Source organism: Delphinus delphis, chromosome 8 (genome assembly GCF_949987515.2).
Source record: "Delphinus delphis chromosome 8, mDelDel1.2, whole genome shotgun sequence".
NCBI lineage: Eukaryota > Metazoa > Chordata > Mammalia > Artiodactyla > Delphinidae > Delphinus > Delphinus delphis.
The window spans coordinates 105,121,783-105,139,712 of NC_082690.1; the positions used below are offsets into that span (position 1 = coordinate 105,121,783).

The following is a 17,930-nucleotide window of genomic DNA, read 5'->3' on the forward strand; positions in this document are numbered from 1 at the left end:
GAGGTTGGGACAGGAAGTGGGGCAGGGAGGGAAGGATCAGGGGAGGTCAGATCAAGCCCGGAGAAGTCACCCTGCCAGTCTTTCTCCTGCAGGACCGAGGCTAAGGGGAGACTGTCTGTGGGGTCTGGGGGGCATCGGAGGGCAGAGCCCGGCAGGGCACCATCAGCTGTGGTAGCTCAGGGGACCGTTGGACCACCGTGTGTGGGCCAAGCACAGAGGAGCTTGCTGGGATCCGGCAGGGACATGACGCTCACAACAAGACTGTCCGGGACTTTTGGCTGCTTCGTGTTCACGTCGCCCAAGTCCGTCTGCCAGGCCAAGGGGCTCGCTGGGGTTTTCCATGAGCACTTCCTCCACGGCAGCCGTCGTCCTCTGACCGGCTGGTTCCTCTGTCTCCCCAGCTCTTCTGCTGCCCTGGCGGCCCTGGCTTTCCCAGACTCTCATGTGGGGCCTGCACCCGGGGCCTCCTCCTGGGGGGTGCTGCTGGGGCTTTCTCCCTCAGAGGCAGCAGGTTCGGCCGGGTTCACAGGGACCTCTGGGGTGGAATCCGTGGAGGGGGCAGAGGAGGCTTCGTCACAGGGGCTGGGGGCTGAGCTGGCCGGGGCTCCAGGGGCCTGGGCCTCAGGGCTTGCCTGTGGCTGGGCCCCAGCATCCAGCTGGGGCTGGGCCTCGTGGTTCTCCTGGGGCTGGGCCCTGGGGTTCAGCTGAGGCTGGACCAGAGAGTCTGACTGTGGCTGGGACGCGGACTCCAACAGTGGCTGGGCTGTGGGGTTCACCTGTGGCTGGGCCTCAGCCACTGGCCCTGGTAGAGTCTGATCCCCAGAGGCCGCTTGGGTCTGTGGCTCAGCCGGAGTGAAGCTGCCCGGCCGCTCCTCACAGAGAGCTGCGGCAAAGGAGGAGAGCACGGTGTGCAGCAGGGCCCGGAGGTCGGCACTGGCCAGGAGGCAGAGGAAGGGACTGAGGCAGCTGTCGAGCAGGATCAGGTAGTCAGAGTAGACCAGGGCCTCCCAGAGCAGGTAGCCGGGGTAGATGTCCCACAGGAAGGCCAGGTACAGCAGCTGCGCCAGCTGGTAGGGCAGCCTCAGGACCACATAGGCTGACAAGATGGTCTTGGCCACGCGGGCAAAGCCTCGGCAGGCCGTGGAGCCGGGCTGGCGGCGGCAGGTTCTGCAGGTGGCAGCCTGGGTGAGCACGTGGCAGACGAGCAGCAGGAGGAAAGGCAGGAAGCCCCCCAGAATCTCGAGCATCCGCAGCGGCAGCTCCTCGCTGTCCCAGAAATCCAGGCAGATGACCAGGTCGTACCACCAGACGGCGGCCTCGGGGAAGACCAGCCAGGGCACACTGAAAAGGGTGGCCAGCACCCAGACCCCGGCACAGACCCAGAGGGGCAGGCGGGCTGGGCGGTGCCCAGGGTACCAGCGAGGGCACAGCACAAGCAGGCAGCGGTCCAGGCTGAGGGCTGTCAGCAGGAAGAGGCCGGAGGAGTAGGACACACCCCACAGGAAGTAGTAGAAGCGGCAGGCGGCCGTCCCCAGTGGCCAGTGCCCTCCATGCTGGATCTCCAGGATCTGGAAGGCTGCTGCCGCCAGGAACAAAAAGTCAGAGAGGGCCAGGCTGAGCAGAAGCAGGGCGAGCCGCGTGCCCGCTCCCTGCCGGGCCTGCGAGCCGGCCAGCCATGCCATGAGCCCATTGGCTGGCAGCCCCAGGAGCAGCAGGGCCACCAAGAAGACCGTGTCCCAGCCACCCTGGGGGTAGTCCTCATCGTCGAGCTCTGTGCGGGGCCCGTGGCCAGCGGCACCCAGGTTGATTTCCATAGCAGTGTCCATCTGAGGTCCCCAGTGTCCCACTAGACGTGGAGTGGGTGCCTGGAGAATCAATGAAGGCACGAATGACTGAAAAGAAGAGAGAGGATGCTGTGCATCTCCCTGCAAGTCGCTGTCCCTCTCTGGGCCATCATCATCACCTTTGGGGTAGTTGACCTTTGCCAGGGACTTTAAACAGATGACCTCACCTAGTCCTCATACAATTCATTCTACATGTGAGGAGAGGAAGGTTCAGAGGATCAGTGGCTTGCCCAAGGGCAGAGGTAGGAATGTGGGCACCAGGACTCTAACCATTCTGCTACACGGAATTCTCATGGCGTCCAAGCAGACCAAACCAGAGGCTTTCAAATATATTTCAATTAAAATATTATAGCAGAACTCCTATGTGAACTCAAACTGTGTGCTCAGGATAACAGAGGGAGAGCACTCTTAGGGCTCCAGGGAACACAGTCTAAAAACCACTTGGGAATTCTCTGGCAGTCCAGTGGTTAGGACTCCGCACTTTCACTGCCATGGGCCCCGTTTTCATCCCTGGTTGGGGAATTAAGATCCCTCCAGCCGCGTGGCATGGCCCAAAAAACAAAACAAAACAAAACAAAAAAAACCCACTTGGTCAGAGCATCACAGGCTCCTTTTAGTCGGTATCCTGGGTTCAAAGATTTGGACTCCCCTGGCGGTCCGGTGGTTAAGAATCCACTGCAGGGGGCACGGGTTCCATCCCTGGTCAGGGAACTAAGATCCCGTGTGCCTTGTGGTGTAGCCAGAAAAAAGAAAAAAGATTCCAAGAAGGAAGGGCTCAGGTCCCCTGGGCCCATAGGAATCCAAGGGTGGACAGGGAGTCTGGGGCAGAGAGTGGCCCCCATTTGTCCCCTGGGGTGACTAAATAGAAAAGGGGGCAGGGGACTCAGCCGTGTGATGAGGATGAGGGTGGTTGGGTCCCAAGAGGCTCGCCGCCCTCACCCCACCTTCCCTAGATGGGGGAGGGTGGTTCCCTCTGAGGGTGGAGAAACTAGATGTCCAGGAAAGACTGGATCCTGCCACGTGGCCCATGGCTCCAGCCACTTGACCTTTTAGCCTGCTTGTCTCCCCACCCCCAGGGCCCTTACTCAGGCAGACCCCACTCTGCAAGCTCCAGCCCCTACTGGATCAGAGCCCTGGGCTCCCCTTGGGCCCGGTTGGTGAGGCCTGGCTTACCTGTAAGGTGCAGGCTGCTGGCTGGAAGGAGCAGGGCGTGCCTGCCTGCCCAGAGGTCCGGCCGTCCGCACGGCCCCACGCCGGGGCCTGATGCATGGCTCCCGGCGGCACTAAGGCGGCCGGTGTGAAACCCAAGCTGGGAGGAGATCAATCATTCATGGGGCTGCTCGCCGGGAAACCCTAACCCCGGCCCAGTAAGGCCAAGTGACCAGCCAGGCGCCCCTATTCCTGGCAGGGCCAGATGGCTGAAACCCCTCGCCCTGGGCCCCTCCAGCTCAGGGCAGGCTCTGGCTTCCCACAGGGTCCACCTCCTCCGAGGTCACCCTCAATCATCTGTGATTCAAGGCCTCTCTGGTCTGGCCTCTCTTCCTGAATTTCACAAAGCCTCTGCTCCGGCCAGGATGTTGCCCACGTGGGGGCTGCGGTGGGCACCTCATCCTCTCCTTTCCCACCTCCCAGCCTTTGCCCACACTCTTCCTCCTGCTTGAGATGCTTCTCCGTGTCCTCTTAGCTAAATCCTGCCTGTCTCATACAACTGGGCCGTCTTTGACGCTTCAGCGATATTGCCTCCGTTTTATAGATGAGGCAACTGAGGCTTAGAGAAGTGAGTTTGCTGGGTCTCCCAGCTCATAAGCCGCAGAGCTGGCGTCCAGAGCTCACTGCAGCCAACATGTCCTGGCACGCTGTGCTGCTGAGGATGGTCCCCCTGACCCATCTGGCTCTGCCTTGGCCACCCCCAGGCAGAGGGCTGGGATTAGTGCCTGGGCTGCCTGCCTCACTTACCCTAATCCCCCTCAGGGCCCGATCCCTGGCCATCAGCTCTCAGGCTGCGGGTACATAAGCAGCTTTATGGGTCCGGAGAGGCAGGGGTGCTCCGCATGGCCACAGAGCAGGTGAGGGCGCAGCATGGCCCAGACCCACCCCCCGGACCCCAGCAGCCCCCTGTGGGGGTCATGGCTTCCAGTAGTGGTGCTGAGGGGCTCCCCTTGACCAGGAGGAAAAGCAGCAAGAGGACGAAGGGGCTCCGACGGTCCCGGAAGGGCACTGGCAGCTCTGGGGAGCAGACCCTCACGCAGGGCCCCAAGGCCCTGGGGGGCAGCGAGGACCCCTCCAGGACTGGAGACGGGCAGGAGGGGCCAGCCTCTCGTCGCCAGTCCCACCGGCATCGTCCTGCCCCCCGGCACGATCCTGCTCAGAGGACATACGGGCCCCTGCTCAACCGCATCTTTGGGAAGGTCAGGTGGGGCTGGGGCAGGGCTGGGGGGCCTGGGGGTGAGGTTGGGGACTCATGGGCTCAGGCTCAGCCCACCCTGCCCCTTATACTCAGGCCTCCTCCAGTTTCTGCTCCAGACTCAGGAGCCTGGGCTGAGGGGGTAGAGTTTCTGCAGTTTGGGGGTGGCCTGGGCAGTGGGCGGAGCTAGACCCCAAACCCAGGGATCTGAGGCAGCGTGGGGCCCCAGAAGCAGGAAGGGGGTCATCTCTTCTCCTGGGGCCTGCGGGACTTCAGTTGCCTTCTCCTGCCCTTGTGGGATGGGCCCTGCCAGGCCAGCGTGGGCTGGGGCTGGAGGAGGAAGGGCGGCCAGAGCCCTGGCCGGCCCCAGGGACATGCTGGACTGTGCCCCTGCAGGACCGCGAGCTGGGCCCCGAGGAGCTGGATGGTGAGTGGCCCATGCTGGCGAAGGTGGGTGGGAGGCGCCCCAGAGCCTGGCTGCCTGCGCCTGACCTCCCTCCCCTGCAGAGCTTCAGGCTGCCTTCGAGGAGTTTGACACGGACCGCGATGGTTACATCGGCTACCGGGACCTGGGCGAGTGCATGCGGACACTGGGCTACATGCCCACGGAGATGGAGCTCATCGAGGTCTCCCAGCATGTCAAGATGCGAAGTCAGTGCTTGACCACACCTGCCTGGGGGCGGGGCGGGGCAGGACGGCGAGCCACCTGGGCGGGTCCTCTCTCGGCCTCGTGGTTCAGGGGACCGAGAGGTGGTGGGAGGCGGCTGTGGGGTGAGGCCCCGGTGACGGTGGCGTGAGGGGGTGACTGTTTCCAGGACAGTTTGACATTGGCCCCCGGGGGCACAGGGGTCGAGGGTGACAAGGAAGGCACCGGGTGACCCAAGAGAGCCCCTTGGGGCTCAGGTCGAGGACCCCCGTCTCTGACTGAGGTAAAGTGGTCCATGCTGGTACCAGCCACCAGGGCTGTCTCTGTCTCTCTCTCTGACCCTCCTGAGGCTCCTGAGAGAGCCTCCTGAGGTTCTGTGAGGCCGAGCGTGACAGACCCTGGCCATGCCTTGCGATTAAATGTCTGATGGGCTGCCCTTGTGTGATTATCATTAGCCAATTTGTCAAATATCAGATTCCTTTCATCCCAGGACTCCCGCATTTGCTTTTTCTTTACAGTTTCCAAAATGGGATGTGATGTACAATTGACGTGAATATTTTCGTGTCATGCTTCTTTCTTCTCCCCAAAGCTGCTAGTTGACCATTGGTGCTTTTTATGATTGACGGCACCTTAGAATCCAGGGACAACCTGGGGATGCTTCCTGGGGTCTTTGCTGCCACCCGTGGGGCTCTGGCACTTTACAGCCATGAACCCCAGCCCCATCAGCACCCTGTCCCCAGATGAGGAGGGAGGCTCAGTAAGTCACCCAAGGCCACACCATCAGTGGCAGAGCCAGGGGGCTTTGAACTTGGGGCCTGTCTGGTTCCACAGCCTGGTCTCTTTCCCCCACACCTGGGGCTTCACTGAGAACACCTGAGCACTTTGCCCCCATCGGAGCCCCGGGCTGTAGCCTCCTACCCTCCCGCCCCGCCCCTGCCCAGGGACGTGGACACCGGTGTCCTTCCTGGATGCAGAGCCGGGGAGGGGCTGGCCCTTGTGATGCCCCTCCTCGGGCCCCAGCCCTCACCACTGTGACCCTCTGCCTGGGTCCGCAGTGGGTGGCCGCGTGGACTTCGAGGAGTTTGTGGAGATGATGGGCCCGAAGCTGAGGGAGGAGACGGCGCACATGCTGGGGGTGCGGGAGCTGCGCATCGCCTTCCGCGAGGTGTGGAGCGTCCAGATGGGCGGTGGGTGGGTGGCTGGGTGGCATCCTTACTGGCTTCCCCCCCAGGAGGCCAGGGGAGACTGGGAGCCTCAACCTCTGGAGGCCCCGGGCCCTGCAGCTGGTGGGACTAGGGCTGGGGAGGGGTCGGAGAGGGTTTGGCTCACTCCCAGCTGGTGGTCCAGCCAGGGAGCCCTCCTGGGGCAGGGAGCCCACGGCCTCAGCCTGGTAGAAGAAGGAGTGTGTGGACGGACGAAGGTGTGGGCGTCCAGGCACAGGATGTGGCAAGGTGGAGGCGGGTGCAGGCAGAGGCAGCTTTGGGTAGGAAGGGCTGAGCCCTGCTGGAATCCCAGTTTGACAGGGACAGGGATGGGCGAATCACGGTGGCAGAGCTGCGACAGGCAGCACCGGCTCTGCTTGGGGAGCCACTGGTGGGCCCTGAGCTGGACGAGATGCTTCGAGAAGTGGACCTCAATGGGGACGGCACCGTAGACTTTGATGGTGAGTCTCCTACCTAGACAAACGCGCATCCCTCCAGCTCCCAGGCTGAGCTCAGTGTCTCCCGGCACGGCTGACCTGGACTGGCCCAAGCCCTGCCCCTTCTCCCCCGCAGAGTTTGTGATGATGCTTTCCACCCGCTGAGGCTCCAGGAGGGAGACTGTTGCCCCTCTGGCCTCAGACGCCAGCAGCGTTCGTGCTGCACACCCTCCCTACAAGGCCCCAGGATGAAAGAAACCCAGCAGCCCCAGGCTTCTTTTGCTCCTGATACCCTCTGGCTGGAGAACTGGCTTGTGATGTCACCTGCCCACCCTCATCCTCACCTCCCTTCCACCCGAGCTGCCTGGAGGAAATGTGCCCTCAACCACCCATCATTCCCCGGTGTGAGCAAGGTTTGAATCTCTCCAGACACTTGGGAGGTAGGGAGCTCCCTGGCACTGGCAGCATTCAAAGACGGGTCAGTGTTGGGCTTGGTTCTGGTAACACGGTGAATTGAGAAGGTGGCTGGACACCTCCCACTCTTTATATGTGGAAATGTTTTGGGTTTTGTTTTTATTTAAAGCTGAACGTGAAAGAGAGGGATGACCCCAGGTACCAAAGACAAAGAGAGAACCCAAAGCTGGGTGGTGGGAAGGAGCAGATGCCATGGGGGCTTCAGAGGTGGAGAGGTTTGGGAGCCTGGGCTCTGACACCCAGGCGGGACAAAAGACCTGTAAGAGGCTGGGGAGCAGGGCATGACGTCAGTACACTCCAGCGTCTCAGCGGGCTACCCTGTTCTTGAAAAGGAGACCCAAATATACCTCCACCCACCAGCCTGAGAAAGTGACGAGGTACAGGTGTTCAGGACCTTGAGTGGAAAAAGTTACCCCAGTGAACCTGCAACTCAGGTGTGCATGTCAAGCAGGAGTGCGGTCTATCTCTGTGGTGTGCAAAGCAGAAGAAATAGGAAAAAACTGCTGAGAAAGGCACTCTTTCAACCCAGGGCACATAGGACTTAAAAAAAACCCAAACAACCCTGTCACTTCTGAAGATGCACTCATGACAAAAAGTTACAAATCACATAAGGAAACAAATCACCATGAGGGAGACTAGGCAGATGCGGTAAACAGAAGAGTCAGCACCCAAAGTGTAAATCATAAAACAATGTAAAAGAGGCCATTAAGGAAACGCAAAAACAAACAGAAAAAACTGAGGTAAAAGAAAGGAGACCGTTATCAGTAACAGGATGGTACGAAAACAGAACAGAAAGATTTAAAAAAATAACCCAAAGGAACTTCTAAAAATAGATGATATAGCCATTGGAATGAAAAAACATCAAGGGGTAAAGTAAACAGCATATTGGACACAATTTAAGAAAAGATTAATGAACTGGAAGCTATATATGAGAAATCACCCATAAGGTAGCATTGAGGAATGAAAGACAGAAAATATTAAAGAGTAGTTAAAAGTCATTAGGAATCTCAGAAGAAGAAAATGTAGAGAACAGGCAGGAGGCAATATTTAAAGAGATGATGATTGAAAAACTTCCATAAAGACTTCCACAAACAGGGACTTCCCTAGTGGCACAGTGGTTAAGAATCTGCCTGCCAATGCAGGGGACACGGGTTTGATCCCTGGTCCAGGAAGATCTCACATGCTGTGGAGCAACTAAGCCCGTGCGCCACAACTACTGAGCCTGCGCTCTAGAGCCTGCATGCCGCAACTACTGAGCCTGCGTGCCGCAACTACTGAAGCCCCCGCGCCTAGAGCCCGTGCCCGCAACAAGAGAAGCCACCACGATGAGAAGCCCGCGAACCACAACAAAGAGTAGCTCCTGCTCTCCGCAACTAGAGGAAGCCTGCGTGCAGCAACAAAGACCCAACACAGCCCTAAATAAATAAATTAAAAAAAAGAATTCCACAAAGGCAAGAGTCCAGATTGAACGAGCACGTTGGAGCCAGAGAAGGATATATAAAAGTAAATGTATAGGGACTTCCCTGGTGGCGCAGTGGTTAAGAATCCGCCTGCCAATGCAGGGGACATGGGTTCGATCCCTGGTCCGGGAAGATCCCACATGCCACGGAGCAACTAAGCCTGTGCGCCACAACTACTGAAGCCCGCGTGGCTAGAGCCCGTGCTTCGCAACAAAAGAAGTCACTGCAATGAGAAGCCCGCACACCGCAACGAAGCAGAGTAGACCCCGCTCACCGCAGCTAGAGAAAGCCATGCACAGCAACAAAGACCAATGCAGCCAAAAATAAATAAATAAGTTTTTAAAAAAAGTAAATGTATATCTAGATGCATGCCAGTGAAACTGCAGAATACAAAAGGAAAATCTTGTAAACAGCTCGAGAAAGAAGTCAGATTACTTACCAAGGATTAGCAATTAGACTCTCCAAAGACTTTTTTCATTGACAACAACACATGCAAGAGGAAAATGGAATAAATTGTTCAACGTGCAGAGGGAAAAAAAATGCCAACTGAGAAGCCTGTACTTAGCTTATCTTACTCAAGAATGAAGATGAAATATAAACTTTTTTCAGCAAACAAAGGCTGAAAGGTTTCCCACCCACAAACTCTTGTTGAAGGGATGGCTTCAGTGGGAAGGAAATTGAAAGCAGAGTATGTACTAAATAATAGGAGAGAAATCAGTAAACATATTGGTAGAGCTAAAGAAGCATGAACTATAAAAAATAATTTGGGGGATTTTAAAAACCAGGAGGGACTAAAAAAAATAATAGACAAAAATAAAATGGAAGATGGGAAGGGATACTCTAGACATGCTTGTTTTTCCTAGAGGAGGACAGATTCATTGATTAACTTTAGATTTTGTTAATCATGTAAGGGTAACCATTAATATAACAGAAATAGAGATAGAATGTTCCATTCTCTATAGTCAAATCAACAGAGGAGGAAAAGGGAGAAAGTGAAGAATTCCTCATTAAGCTAGCAGAAGGCTGGGAAAGAGGAAAGAAGCAAAGAAAAACAAAGTCTACAGAAAACATTAAAACACAAGGTAGAAATAATCCTTAAAACAAAACAAAAGAGGGCTTCCCTGGTGGCTCAGTGGTTAAGAATCCGCCTGCCAACGCGGGGGACATGGGTTTGAGCCCTGGTCCGGGAAGATCCCACATGCCGCGGAGCAACTAAGCCCGCGCGCCACAACTACTGAGCCTGCACTCTAGAGCCCGTGAGCCACAACTACTGAGCCCACGTGCCACAACTACTGAAGCCTGCGCGTGTAGAGCCTGTGCTCCGCAACAAGGGAAGTCACTGCAATGAGAAGCCTGCGCACTGCAATGAAGAGTAGCCCCCGCTCGCCGCAACTAGAGAAAAGCCTGCGCACAGCAACGAAGACCCAACGCAGCCAATAAATAAACAAACAAACAAATAAATAAATAAATAAATAGGGGCTTCCCTGGTGGCGCAGTGGTTGAGAGTCCACCTGCCGATGCAGGGGACACGGGTTCATGCCCCGGTCCGGGAGGATCCCACATGCCGCGGAGTGGCTGGGCCCGTGAGCCATGGCCGCTGAGCCTGCGCTTCCAGAGCCTGTGCTCCGCAGCGGGAGAGGCCACAACAGTGAGAGGCCCGCGTACCACACACACACAAAAAAAAAAACAGAAAAAAAAACTATATATATATATATATATATAAAGGCAGATACCAGGCTCTTCCCACAGCTAAGTGCACATATAAGAGACACATTCAGGATTTCCCTGGTGGCGCAGTGGTTAAGAATCCGCCTGCCAATGCAGGGGACACGGGTTCGAGCCCTGGTCCGGGAAGATCCCGCATGCCACGGAGCAGCTAAGCCTGTGTGCCACAACTACTGAGCCTGCGCTCTAGAGCCTGTGGGCCACAACTACTGAGCCTGCGCGCCTGGAGCCCGTGCTCTGCAACAAGAGAAGCCACTGCAGTGAGAAGCCTGCGCACCGCAACAAAGAGTAGCCACCACTCACCGCAACTAGAGAAAGCCGGCGTGCAGCAAAACGCAGCTAAAAATAAAATATAAATTAAAAAAAAAAAAAGGACACATTCAAAGCATAATGACAGCTGAAGGGCTGAAAGTGATGGCTTGGAAAAAGACTTACTAGGGGAGAATTAACCAAAAGAAAGCTAGTATAACTACAGACATATCAGACAAAATGGGCTATGGGGCAAAGAGCATCAGGGATAAATTGAGTCACAATTCACTAAGGAAATCTAATGTTCTTAATCTGTGTGCAACTATTAATGCCTTTTCCAACTAAAAATAAATCATATTTAGAATTTGGGTATTCATCATTTCCTAAGGATGGTGTTGCTGTCAATCCAACTTGGATTACATAAATTAACCAGCAAAAATCAAGCACATTGGTCACATTAAAACTTTAAACGTTGCGATTCAGTGTTCTGTCAACATGTTCATATGGACCAAGGGTTGGCAAACTTTTTCTGTGAAGGGCCAGACAGTAAAGATTTTAGGCTTTGGGGACCATATGGTTTCTGTTGCTCTGCTGTAGTAGTTTGTATGGCTGAGCAGCCAAAGTCAATACAGAGTGTGGCTGTGTTGGAAATTCGATAAATAATAATTTAATTAAACTTGACTTATTGACATCAAAATTTGAATTTTATAAACTTTGTGTCACAAAAGCTTATTATCCTTTGACTTTTATCCCAACCATTACTAAACTGTGAAAACCATTCTTAGTTTGGTGGCTATATTGGGCCTGTGGGGTACAGCTTGCTGACCCCTGAGATAGTCTTATAATATGGAGAATCACCACTTTTGGGATCACTTGCTGTTTAGCTAAGATTGTGAAGTGACAGAAAGTTACGAGCGTAGTAGCAACTCTATGTTAATTGCTAATTTGCCCACTTTCAATGAATGGTGTTCATAATTTTTCTTCTTTCCATGTTTGTTCTGATTTTATCTATTGAAATGTAATTTTATGTCTGATTAATCTGATAATACAAACTGTGGGCTTATATTCTGTATCTTTGTTTTTTTATTTCACTTTTTTAGTTTTCATTTTACCTTACAAAATTATTGGTCCATGTTGCATTAGAAATGAAAACTGGTCCCCAGCTAATTTGAGAATCACTCATTTAGGAGTTCCTGCATCTAACTGGTACCCCCCAAAAGTGCCTTGATTGGTGGCTGAGGGTGGGAAGTCTGGCTGGGCCAGGAGATCAGGAGCGAGAGCGGGGGTCTGGGTGCTCATTCTTTCAACAAAATCACAGAAATCTAAAGGCACTGTCCTGGCCACTGCAGATACAGTGGAGGCCGAACACCTTAATGGCACTCGCGTTTCACTGGGGGTGGCAGACTGTAAACATGAAGTATATGAACAGGGTCTCCAAGGCCCACACTCATTCGGCCAGCCCCTCAGTTGGTCAGCTGGGGACCAGACCAGCTTGCTGACCCCCACCCCCCTCTGAGTCACAGAAGCCCTGGGTTGTGTTCCTCACTCTGCCCTCAGCCAAGCCAGTCTCTCTGGGCCTCAGTTTCTATGGAGGGTGACCAGAAAGAACCTGTGTCAAGCGCCTTCTAAGAATCTGATAAATGGTAGCTATTATGACCTCAGCTTTCAGGGTTCTCAAAGATTCTGTTTCCTGGTTGTTGACATCCTGAGATGCTTGGACCTTCCAAAATTCTGCAGTGGTCTGTTTCCAATGTTCTGTGGTTCTAAGAGTCTTTGATCACTGAGGTTTTCTGTTATACAGGCCTGCTTCCTATGTCCTTTGACCCCTACTTCTCCCAACCTCTGGGCCTGGGAAGTAGGGCAGTGGGTGGAGGAGGCTGGGCTGCTGCGTCCTGGTGGCCCACATTCAGAGCCGGCTGTGGCAGCCCAGGGCCCCAGAGCCAGGCTGGAACCAGGATACCAGCCTCCAGGCCCCAGGCCTGTGTCATCTGAGTGCCCTTGGCCAGGGCCGCCAGGGGAGGCACCAATGCTGCCTCTCTGAGTGGAGACAGGGGCAGGACTGACTCTGCTAAGGACTGGGAGGGAGAGTCTTCTCCAGGCTTGCAGGGTAGAAGAGCCCCAGGCCCAGCTCTGCCCCTGACGTGCTGTGTGACCTTGGGCAAGTCATGGAGCATCAGGACTGTCATGTGTACCATGGGGAGATGGACAGTCCTAGAGCCCTTCAGCCCCAGGGTCAGTCCTTTTCTCAGCCTTTCTGAAAGGGGGCTGTGGCCAGGCTGATGGGCTGGTCAGGGCAAGTGGGAAGTAAAAAGCAATTGTGGGCTGGAATTAAGCATTACCCTTTTATTAGCACAAAACACCACCAACCCAGCAGCCCCCCAAGAATAAGTTAAGGCACGGAGCACGGAAGGGGCGACTTTCCCAGGCCCAGGTCGTGGCCTGAGGCCCACTGCCCCAAACTTCCGGAGCAAACTCCTGAGGGGACTGGAGCCTCGAGGGTCCCGCAGGGTCTTTTCCCTTGAGATGAGGGTACCGAAGCGGGCGCGGGCCCCAGGGGCGCCCCCTAGGGACGCGAGGAGGCCGCGCGGGGCCTCTCGGCGCCGACGATGGATCCCGCCGTCTGCCGCCGCCTGCTCACTTCTCGAAGTAGGGCAGGTAGAAGAACTGGAAGCCCCGGTGGCCCTTGACCGCGCAGTAGATGAAGGTCACGTGGTAGACTGCAGGGCGGGGTCTGTCAGCGCCGGGGGCCCGCCCAGGGCCCGCCCCCGCCCCGCCCCCGCCCGCGCCCACTCGCACCTCCCGGGACCAGCAACAGGAAGCCGGGCACGAAGAAGATGGCGCTGGAGACACCTACGAGAGGGGAGGAGGGGCCGGGTCAGGGCAGGGAGGCTTCTGGGCGGGACTGCGGGGTCACTGCCTGGGCAAGTCTCACTCTCCGAGGTAAAAGGGGCCGTTTTCTGCCGGGAGGGCGCTGAGCGCTGCGGGAGGTGGAAGGGCTTGCCGAGGGCCTCTGGGCACACGAGGGGCGTGACCGCTGCCCGCGGAGGTAGGAGGGGGTCGCTCACCTGGCGAGGGGGCCACCTCCAGTCCCACGCCGGTCAGGATCAACACTGCACACAGATGGAAACACGAGGGTGAGGGCAGGAGCAGGGGGCAGCAGCTGGTGGCAGGGTGGGGACCTCCACCCGCAACCCCCAACATGGCTTAGGCCTGAGGAATGGTGTCCCCCACCTAAGCTGAAGGTCCCCTGGGCAGAGAGCCGCCAGGGGAAGTTCACCAAGCTCTGTGTTTTCAGAGCAGGGCACCTGGCAGGCCCTGGGAAATGTCTGTCCCTGCCCCCATGGCCCTTCCCTAGTGGAGCAAGCAACAAGAACCTCCAAGCTGCAACCCTGGTGATCAGACAGCTCGGGAGCCTGGGGTATCAGGAAGAGCTTCTTGGAGGCAGTAGCATCTAAGCTGAGCAGGGACAGCAGCAGCAGCAGCAGTTACCTTCTAGTGACCACCTACCAGCTGCTGCCAGGCACTGGGCTAAGTGTGTTACATGCAGGGCCTTATTTAATTGCCACCTTGACTGAGACAGGTATTACCATCCCCATTTCACAGCAGAGGAAACTGAGACACAGAGAGGGGAAGTAACTTGCCCAGGACTGCATTTAGAAGGTGGAGGTGATCTGACTCCAGAGGCTTTGCTATGGGCATGGCACAGGCAGAAAGGGAGAGGAGTATTCCAGATGGAGGGAACAGCCTGGCAAAGGCCCAGCGACTGGAGGGAACTCAGGGCTTTCTAGGAACTTCCAGTTTTTGGCGAGACAGGAGAGGCAAGAGTCCAGGCTTGAGGAGTTTGGCAGGATCTGTAGGCCCTGGGGAGGGATGTGGACTTTGGCTAAGGACAGTGGGCACTGGGGAAGCTGGGGTGGTCATAGCTGGATCACTTTTTCAGATGCAGAGAGAGTCCTGGGTCCCCAGTTAGAGGATGGGATGGCGGGGGGGAGATGGGGGACCGTACAGCACAGAGGCTTGAAGGGCCACCATGGACTGTTGTGTGGTTTGTGCCCTGCACAGAGCACCTCAAAAAGGGTACAATGGGGGCTGAACCTCACTCCCTGTACCCTGGCTTAGGGCTGTGGGCTCTGCCCACTCAGAGGAGGCATCTTTTTCTAATTCCTGCAAAAGGCCTTTATGGGCTATGGTGGCCCACAGGCCTGGCAACATCACTGATGTGGGTTTAAATCCCAGCTCATCTACTTCCCAGCTGTGGCTCTTCTGCAGCGTCTGTGTCCTTACTTTTGAACTGGGATAGTAATAATGCTTGCCCTGTCAGGTGTTGAGGATGAAATGAGATAAGGCAGGTGGCCAGTGCAACTCGCAGGTGTTGGGGAAGCCGCAGCTCCCTCCCCTGCACACAGACACCCAGAGCTGAGACAAGGATGCTGCTCAGCTTTCCAGCTAGGGGACTCTCACCTTCCTGGAGGAGGGGGAGCAGGTGCCACAGTTGGGCCCTCCCTAAGGGCTCCCCTTGATCCCAACCCTAGATCCCTTTTGGGGACTCTGACTCCTCAGCCTCACAGAATGAGGAGCGTGGGAGTTAGAAAACAGCTGGCTGTGGTTTCTGCCTGCTCTGGGCCTCAGTTTCCCTATCTTGAGTATCTTGGGGGTGGGAGAGAGGTCCTTATCAGCTCTCAGACTCCTGAGGAGGGGAAGTGACAGGTGCCCTGTGGATTGGGCTGGCAGGGCACTCTGCAGTTTTGGCCACTGGGCTGGGCATATCCCTGAGCACTGCCCCTACATATAGGTTCTGGGTTGTGGCCCTACCTCTCGCTTGCTGTGTGACCTCTGTACGGAAGGAAAATAAGCCTGCCCTGCACCTGGCTCGAAGTAGACAGAGAATAAATAGTAGCTGTTACTCTCTGTTCCCTGATGGATTAAACAGGATAAAAAAAAAAAAAGGAAAAGTTTGGAGCATGGAACCACGTTCCATTTTCAACTATGTGTGATTTCTTGACTCTGTGACCAGGAGGCTGGACCTGCCCCTCCCAAGGCCTCAGCTTCCTAACCTGTAAAATGGGGGTGGGGTCACGGCAGCCAGCTGCGTCCTCAGGATGCTGGGAGGCTCAGTGTGCCAAGGGGGATGCGATGCAGAGCCCGAATGAAAGGAGGGTGGACCCTACCAAGGGGTAGGCAGGGTATGCAGGGGGCCCTCGGGGGCACTCACCCAGCCCCAGCAGGAGGAGCAGGAAGGAGGCCAGCACTACCCTGTGGTTCTTCTGGATCAAAGGGTGTTGAGTCCAGCTGGATGGCAGCAGAGCAGGAGGGGTGTGAAAGAGGCGACAGGAGGCCCACCCCCTCCCATCACCATCCCCCACCCAGAGAGCCAAGGGGAAGTAGTCAGGGCTGCCTGTACTGGGGCAGGGTCTCACCTGCAGCAGGCATTGTAGGAGCGCTGAGTGCTACTGCTGATGGTGCTAAAGGACCACTGGGAGCTGCGGATGGATATTCGGCCAGAATCCCTGCAGGACAAATGGGCCCGGCGAGGGGGCAAGGGGAGGTGAGCAAGGGGACCCTTTGGGATAGGAGTCGTGATGGCATCCTGGGGGATGGTGCAGAGACTAGAACTAAGTGTTCCTGCAGAATAGGGGGCACTGAGAAGGGACGGGATGAAGAGGAATTCAAGGGCCGGGGGTTTCTGCAGGACGGGGGGTTGAGGAAAGCTGGGGATTCCTGTAGGACAAGTGACCTGTGACAAGACAGGGGCCAGACCAGGCTGGGGGTTTCTGCAAGATAAAGAGCCTGGTGGGGTGGGTGGGTGAGGCTGGCACTAGGGTAGGGTGCAGGACAGGGGACCCCGTGTAGGAGTCTCTCATAGGACAGGACGTGAGAGGGCTGAGTGAGGTGAGCTGGAGGACTGAGCAGGGGCCTGGGGACAGGAGACAGAAGCATGGGGCTAAGAGTATGGGGTGGGTCCCCACCTGGCCCTGACCTGGTGCCGGCTCCCCCATCCAGCTCCGGAGAGGTCTGGGTTCCATCCTCATCGTTCTCCAGGTTCTATTCCAGAACACAGGGCTCAGAAGGGTTACTGGGCTCAGGCCCTTCCTCCCTCCCCTCTGGTGGAGAGGAAGAAAGCGAGCGCACACAGCTGTTTGCCTGGACACACAGCTGTTTGGCCGCTTGACAGCTGCTCCCTCCGCCTTCCCCGAAGAACGGGTTTGATGATTCACAGAAACTGAAACCCAGGTAGGAGGTGGGTGCTGGGGGCTTTGGCAGGGAGGAGCCGGCAGGGGCTGGTTGAGGGTTCCCAGGGCCAGGAGATCTCCCAAGCTTGGGAATCAGGGTGGAGTTGTCAGGATGGTATTTCAGGGGCCCAGTGTGGAGGCCTTGGATTTGCGGTGCCAGGGAAGGGCAGGCCAATGGTTTCCAGGTTTGGGGCATAGGAATCTAGTTCAGGTTGCCAAGAAAAGGATTCTAGAGTTGGTGGAGGTCTTCTGGGAAAGGGGGATTTCCAGTTTAGTGGGAGCCAAGGCATGGGCAAGGACTCATCATGTGAGTGGGGACCTCCAGCTCTGGAGGGAAGGATGGGGTGGGGACTTAGAACAGAAGAGGGGGTGCTGGTTCCCGTTGGATTATCTGGCCTGGGCTCAGGGGAGTCCTTCTGAATATGGACAAAGTCTGGTTCAGGTACAGAAGAGTTCCCCATCCCTGCGTGCTAAGGGGAGGGAGGGTCAGTACCCAGGATCGGTGGGGACTCCAGGTTGGGATCGCCAGCTGGGGGTGAGGGACGAGCTGCCAGGTCTGGGCTCTAGGCTCTCCAGTAGTGGCTGGGGACCGAAATCAGAGCTGAGAGGGTCTGGGCAGTGATTTGGCTCCGGGGGGCGGTCTCCCGCTCCGGCTGAGGCCTCTAGTCAGATTCTCCCGAGTTGGGGTTCTCCAGGGTCCGGCCTGGGGTCTGCCCAGACCCAGGCTGGGGGTGAGGTGGGCCGGGCGGTTCACCTGGTAGCGCAGCCGGGACTGCTTGTCCTCGTCGGCCACCTCGAACCGGGCCCGGCGCTCGAAGTGCAGCGGCCCGAAGCGGGCGACCCCGCTGGACTCAGGCCCAGGGCCCGCGTCCTCCAGGGACAGCTCGAAGGCGTCATCGATGCTGAACTGGGGCCGGGCGGCACTCATGGCCCCGGCCCGCTCAGACGCCCAGCACCGTCGCCATCCGCTCCCGCCGGCCCCACCCCCGCGCGCAGACCCCGCCCCGTGCCGTCGTCTAGGTTGCTCGACAGTCCGGCGCCCTGGTCGAGGCCCCGCCCTTACATAACGGCCCCGCCCCCGCCCGCCTTCAGCAGGCCAGAGCTGCCGAGCGCCGAGCAGACTAGTGACCGCGCCTTCTCTCGTCCGGACCGAGCTGGGCTCGCCGCGCCGCCCAGCGGCCGCCTCGGCGAGCGACAGCGGGTGCCTCTCGGAAGCAATCCCTGGGTCTGTACAAGGGCCTTGCAGGGGCTGCCACTCG

The 17,930-nt window shown here is 56.9% G+C and overlaps 3 protein-coding genes across 8 annotated transcripts; 1 reads left to right on the forward strand and 2 right to left on the reverse strand.

The window, feature by feature from the left end:
- Positions 1-440: 440 nt before the first annotated feature.
- On the reverse strand, positions 441-1,826 carry GPR152 (G protein-coupled receptor 152). Its single transcript, XM_060017544.1, has one exon. It carries the CDS (start codon positions 1,824-1,826, stop codon positions 441-443), a length of 1,386 nt encoding a protein of 461 aa, XP_059873527.1.
- A 2,069-nt stretch (positions 1,827-3,895) lies between these two features.
- CABP4 (calcium binding protein 4) lies at positions 3,896-6,698 on the forward strand. The gene is made up of 6 exons (XM_060019725.1): positions 3,896-4,252; positions 4,645-4,675; positions 4,756-4,899; positions 5,950-6,059; positions 6,410-6,557; positions 6,670-6,698. The coding sequence occupies exons 1-6, from the start codon at positions 3,896-3,898 to the stop codon at positions 6,696-6,698; spliced, it is 819 nt and encodes a 272-aa protein (XP_059875708.1).
- A 6,071-nt stretch (positions 6,699-12,769) lies between these two features.
- Positions 12,770-17,693, reverse strand: TMEM134 (transmembrane protein 134). 6 transcript variants are annotated; one of them, XM_060019401.1, is made up of 7 exons: positions 17,426-17,681; positions 16,419-16,483; positions 15,859-15,948; positions 15,654-15,730; positions 13,507-13,551; positions 13,238-13,291; positions 12,770-13,158 (listed from the first exon to the last, which is right to left on the reverse strand). In XM_060019401.1, the coding sequence occupies exons 1-7, from the start codon at positions 17,597-17,599 to the stop codon at positions 13,076-13,078; spliced, it is 588 nt and encodes a 195-aa protein (XP_059875384.1). In that variant the 5' UTR covers positions 17,600-17,681; the 3' UTR covers positions 12,770-13,075. The 6 variants fall into 6 exon arrangements, with proteins under 6 accessions (XP_059875384.1, XP_059875386.1, XP_059875385.1 ...); XM_060019403.1 differs by lacking the exon at positions 15,654-15,730 and having other exon boundaries at positions 16,408-16,483; positions 17,426-17,692; XM_060019402.1 differs by lacking the exon at positions 15,654-15,730.
- Between the last annotated feature and the right edge of the window lie 237 nt (positions 17,694-17,930).

What these genes read in the sequence shown, in the direction of transcription:
- GPR152 (XM_060017544.1), bottom strand. Translation starts at nt 1,826, where the DNA reads ATGGACACTGCTATGGAAATCAACCTGGGTGCCGCTGGCCACGGGCCC.
- CABP4 (XM_060019725.1), top strand. Translation starts at nt 3,896, where the DNA reads ATGGCCACAGAGCAGGTGAGGGCGCAGCATGGCCCAGACCCACCCCCC. An exon ending in GGGCCCCGAGGAGCTGGATG is followed by an intron (nt 4,676 to 4,755) that starts GTGAGTGGCCCA and finishes CCTCCCCTGCAG; the next exon opens with AGCTTCAGGCTGCCTTCGAG. An exon ending in CGGCACCGTAGACTTTGATG is followed by an intron (nt 6,558 to 6,669) that starts GTGAGTCTCCTA and finishes TCTCCCCCGCAG; the next exon opens with AGTTTGTGATGATGCTTTCC.
- TMEM134 (XM_060019401.1), bottom strand. Translation starts at nt 17,599, where the DNA reads ATGAGTGCCGCCCGGCCCCAGTTCAGCATCGATGACGCCTTCGAGCTG. An exon ending in GATGGGGGAGCCGGCACCAG is followed by an intron (nt 15,949 to 16,418) that starts GTCAGGGCCAGG and finishes TTTGTCCTGCAG; the next exon opens with GGATTCTGGCCGAATATCCA. An exon ending in GGAGGTGGCCCCCTCGCCAG is followed by an intron (nt 13,292 to 13,506) that starts GTGAGCGACCCC and finishes CCCCTCTCGTAG; the next exon opens with GTGTCTCCAGCGCCATCTTC.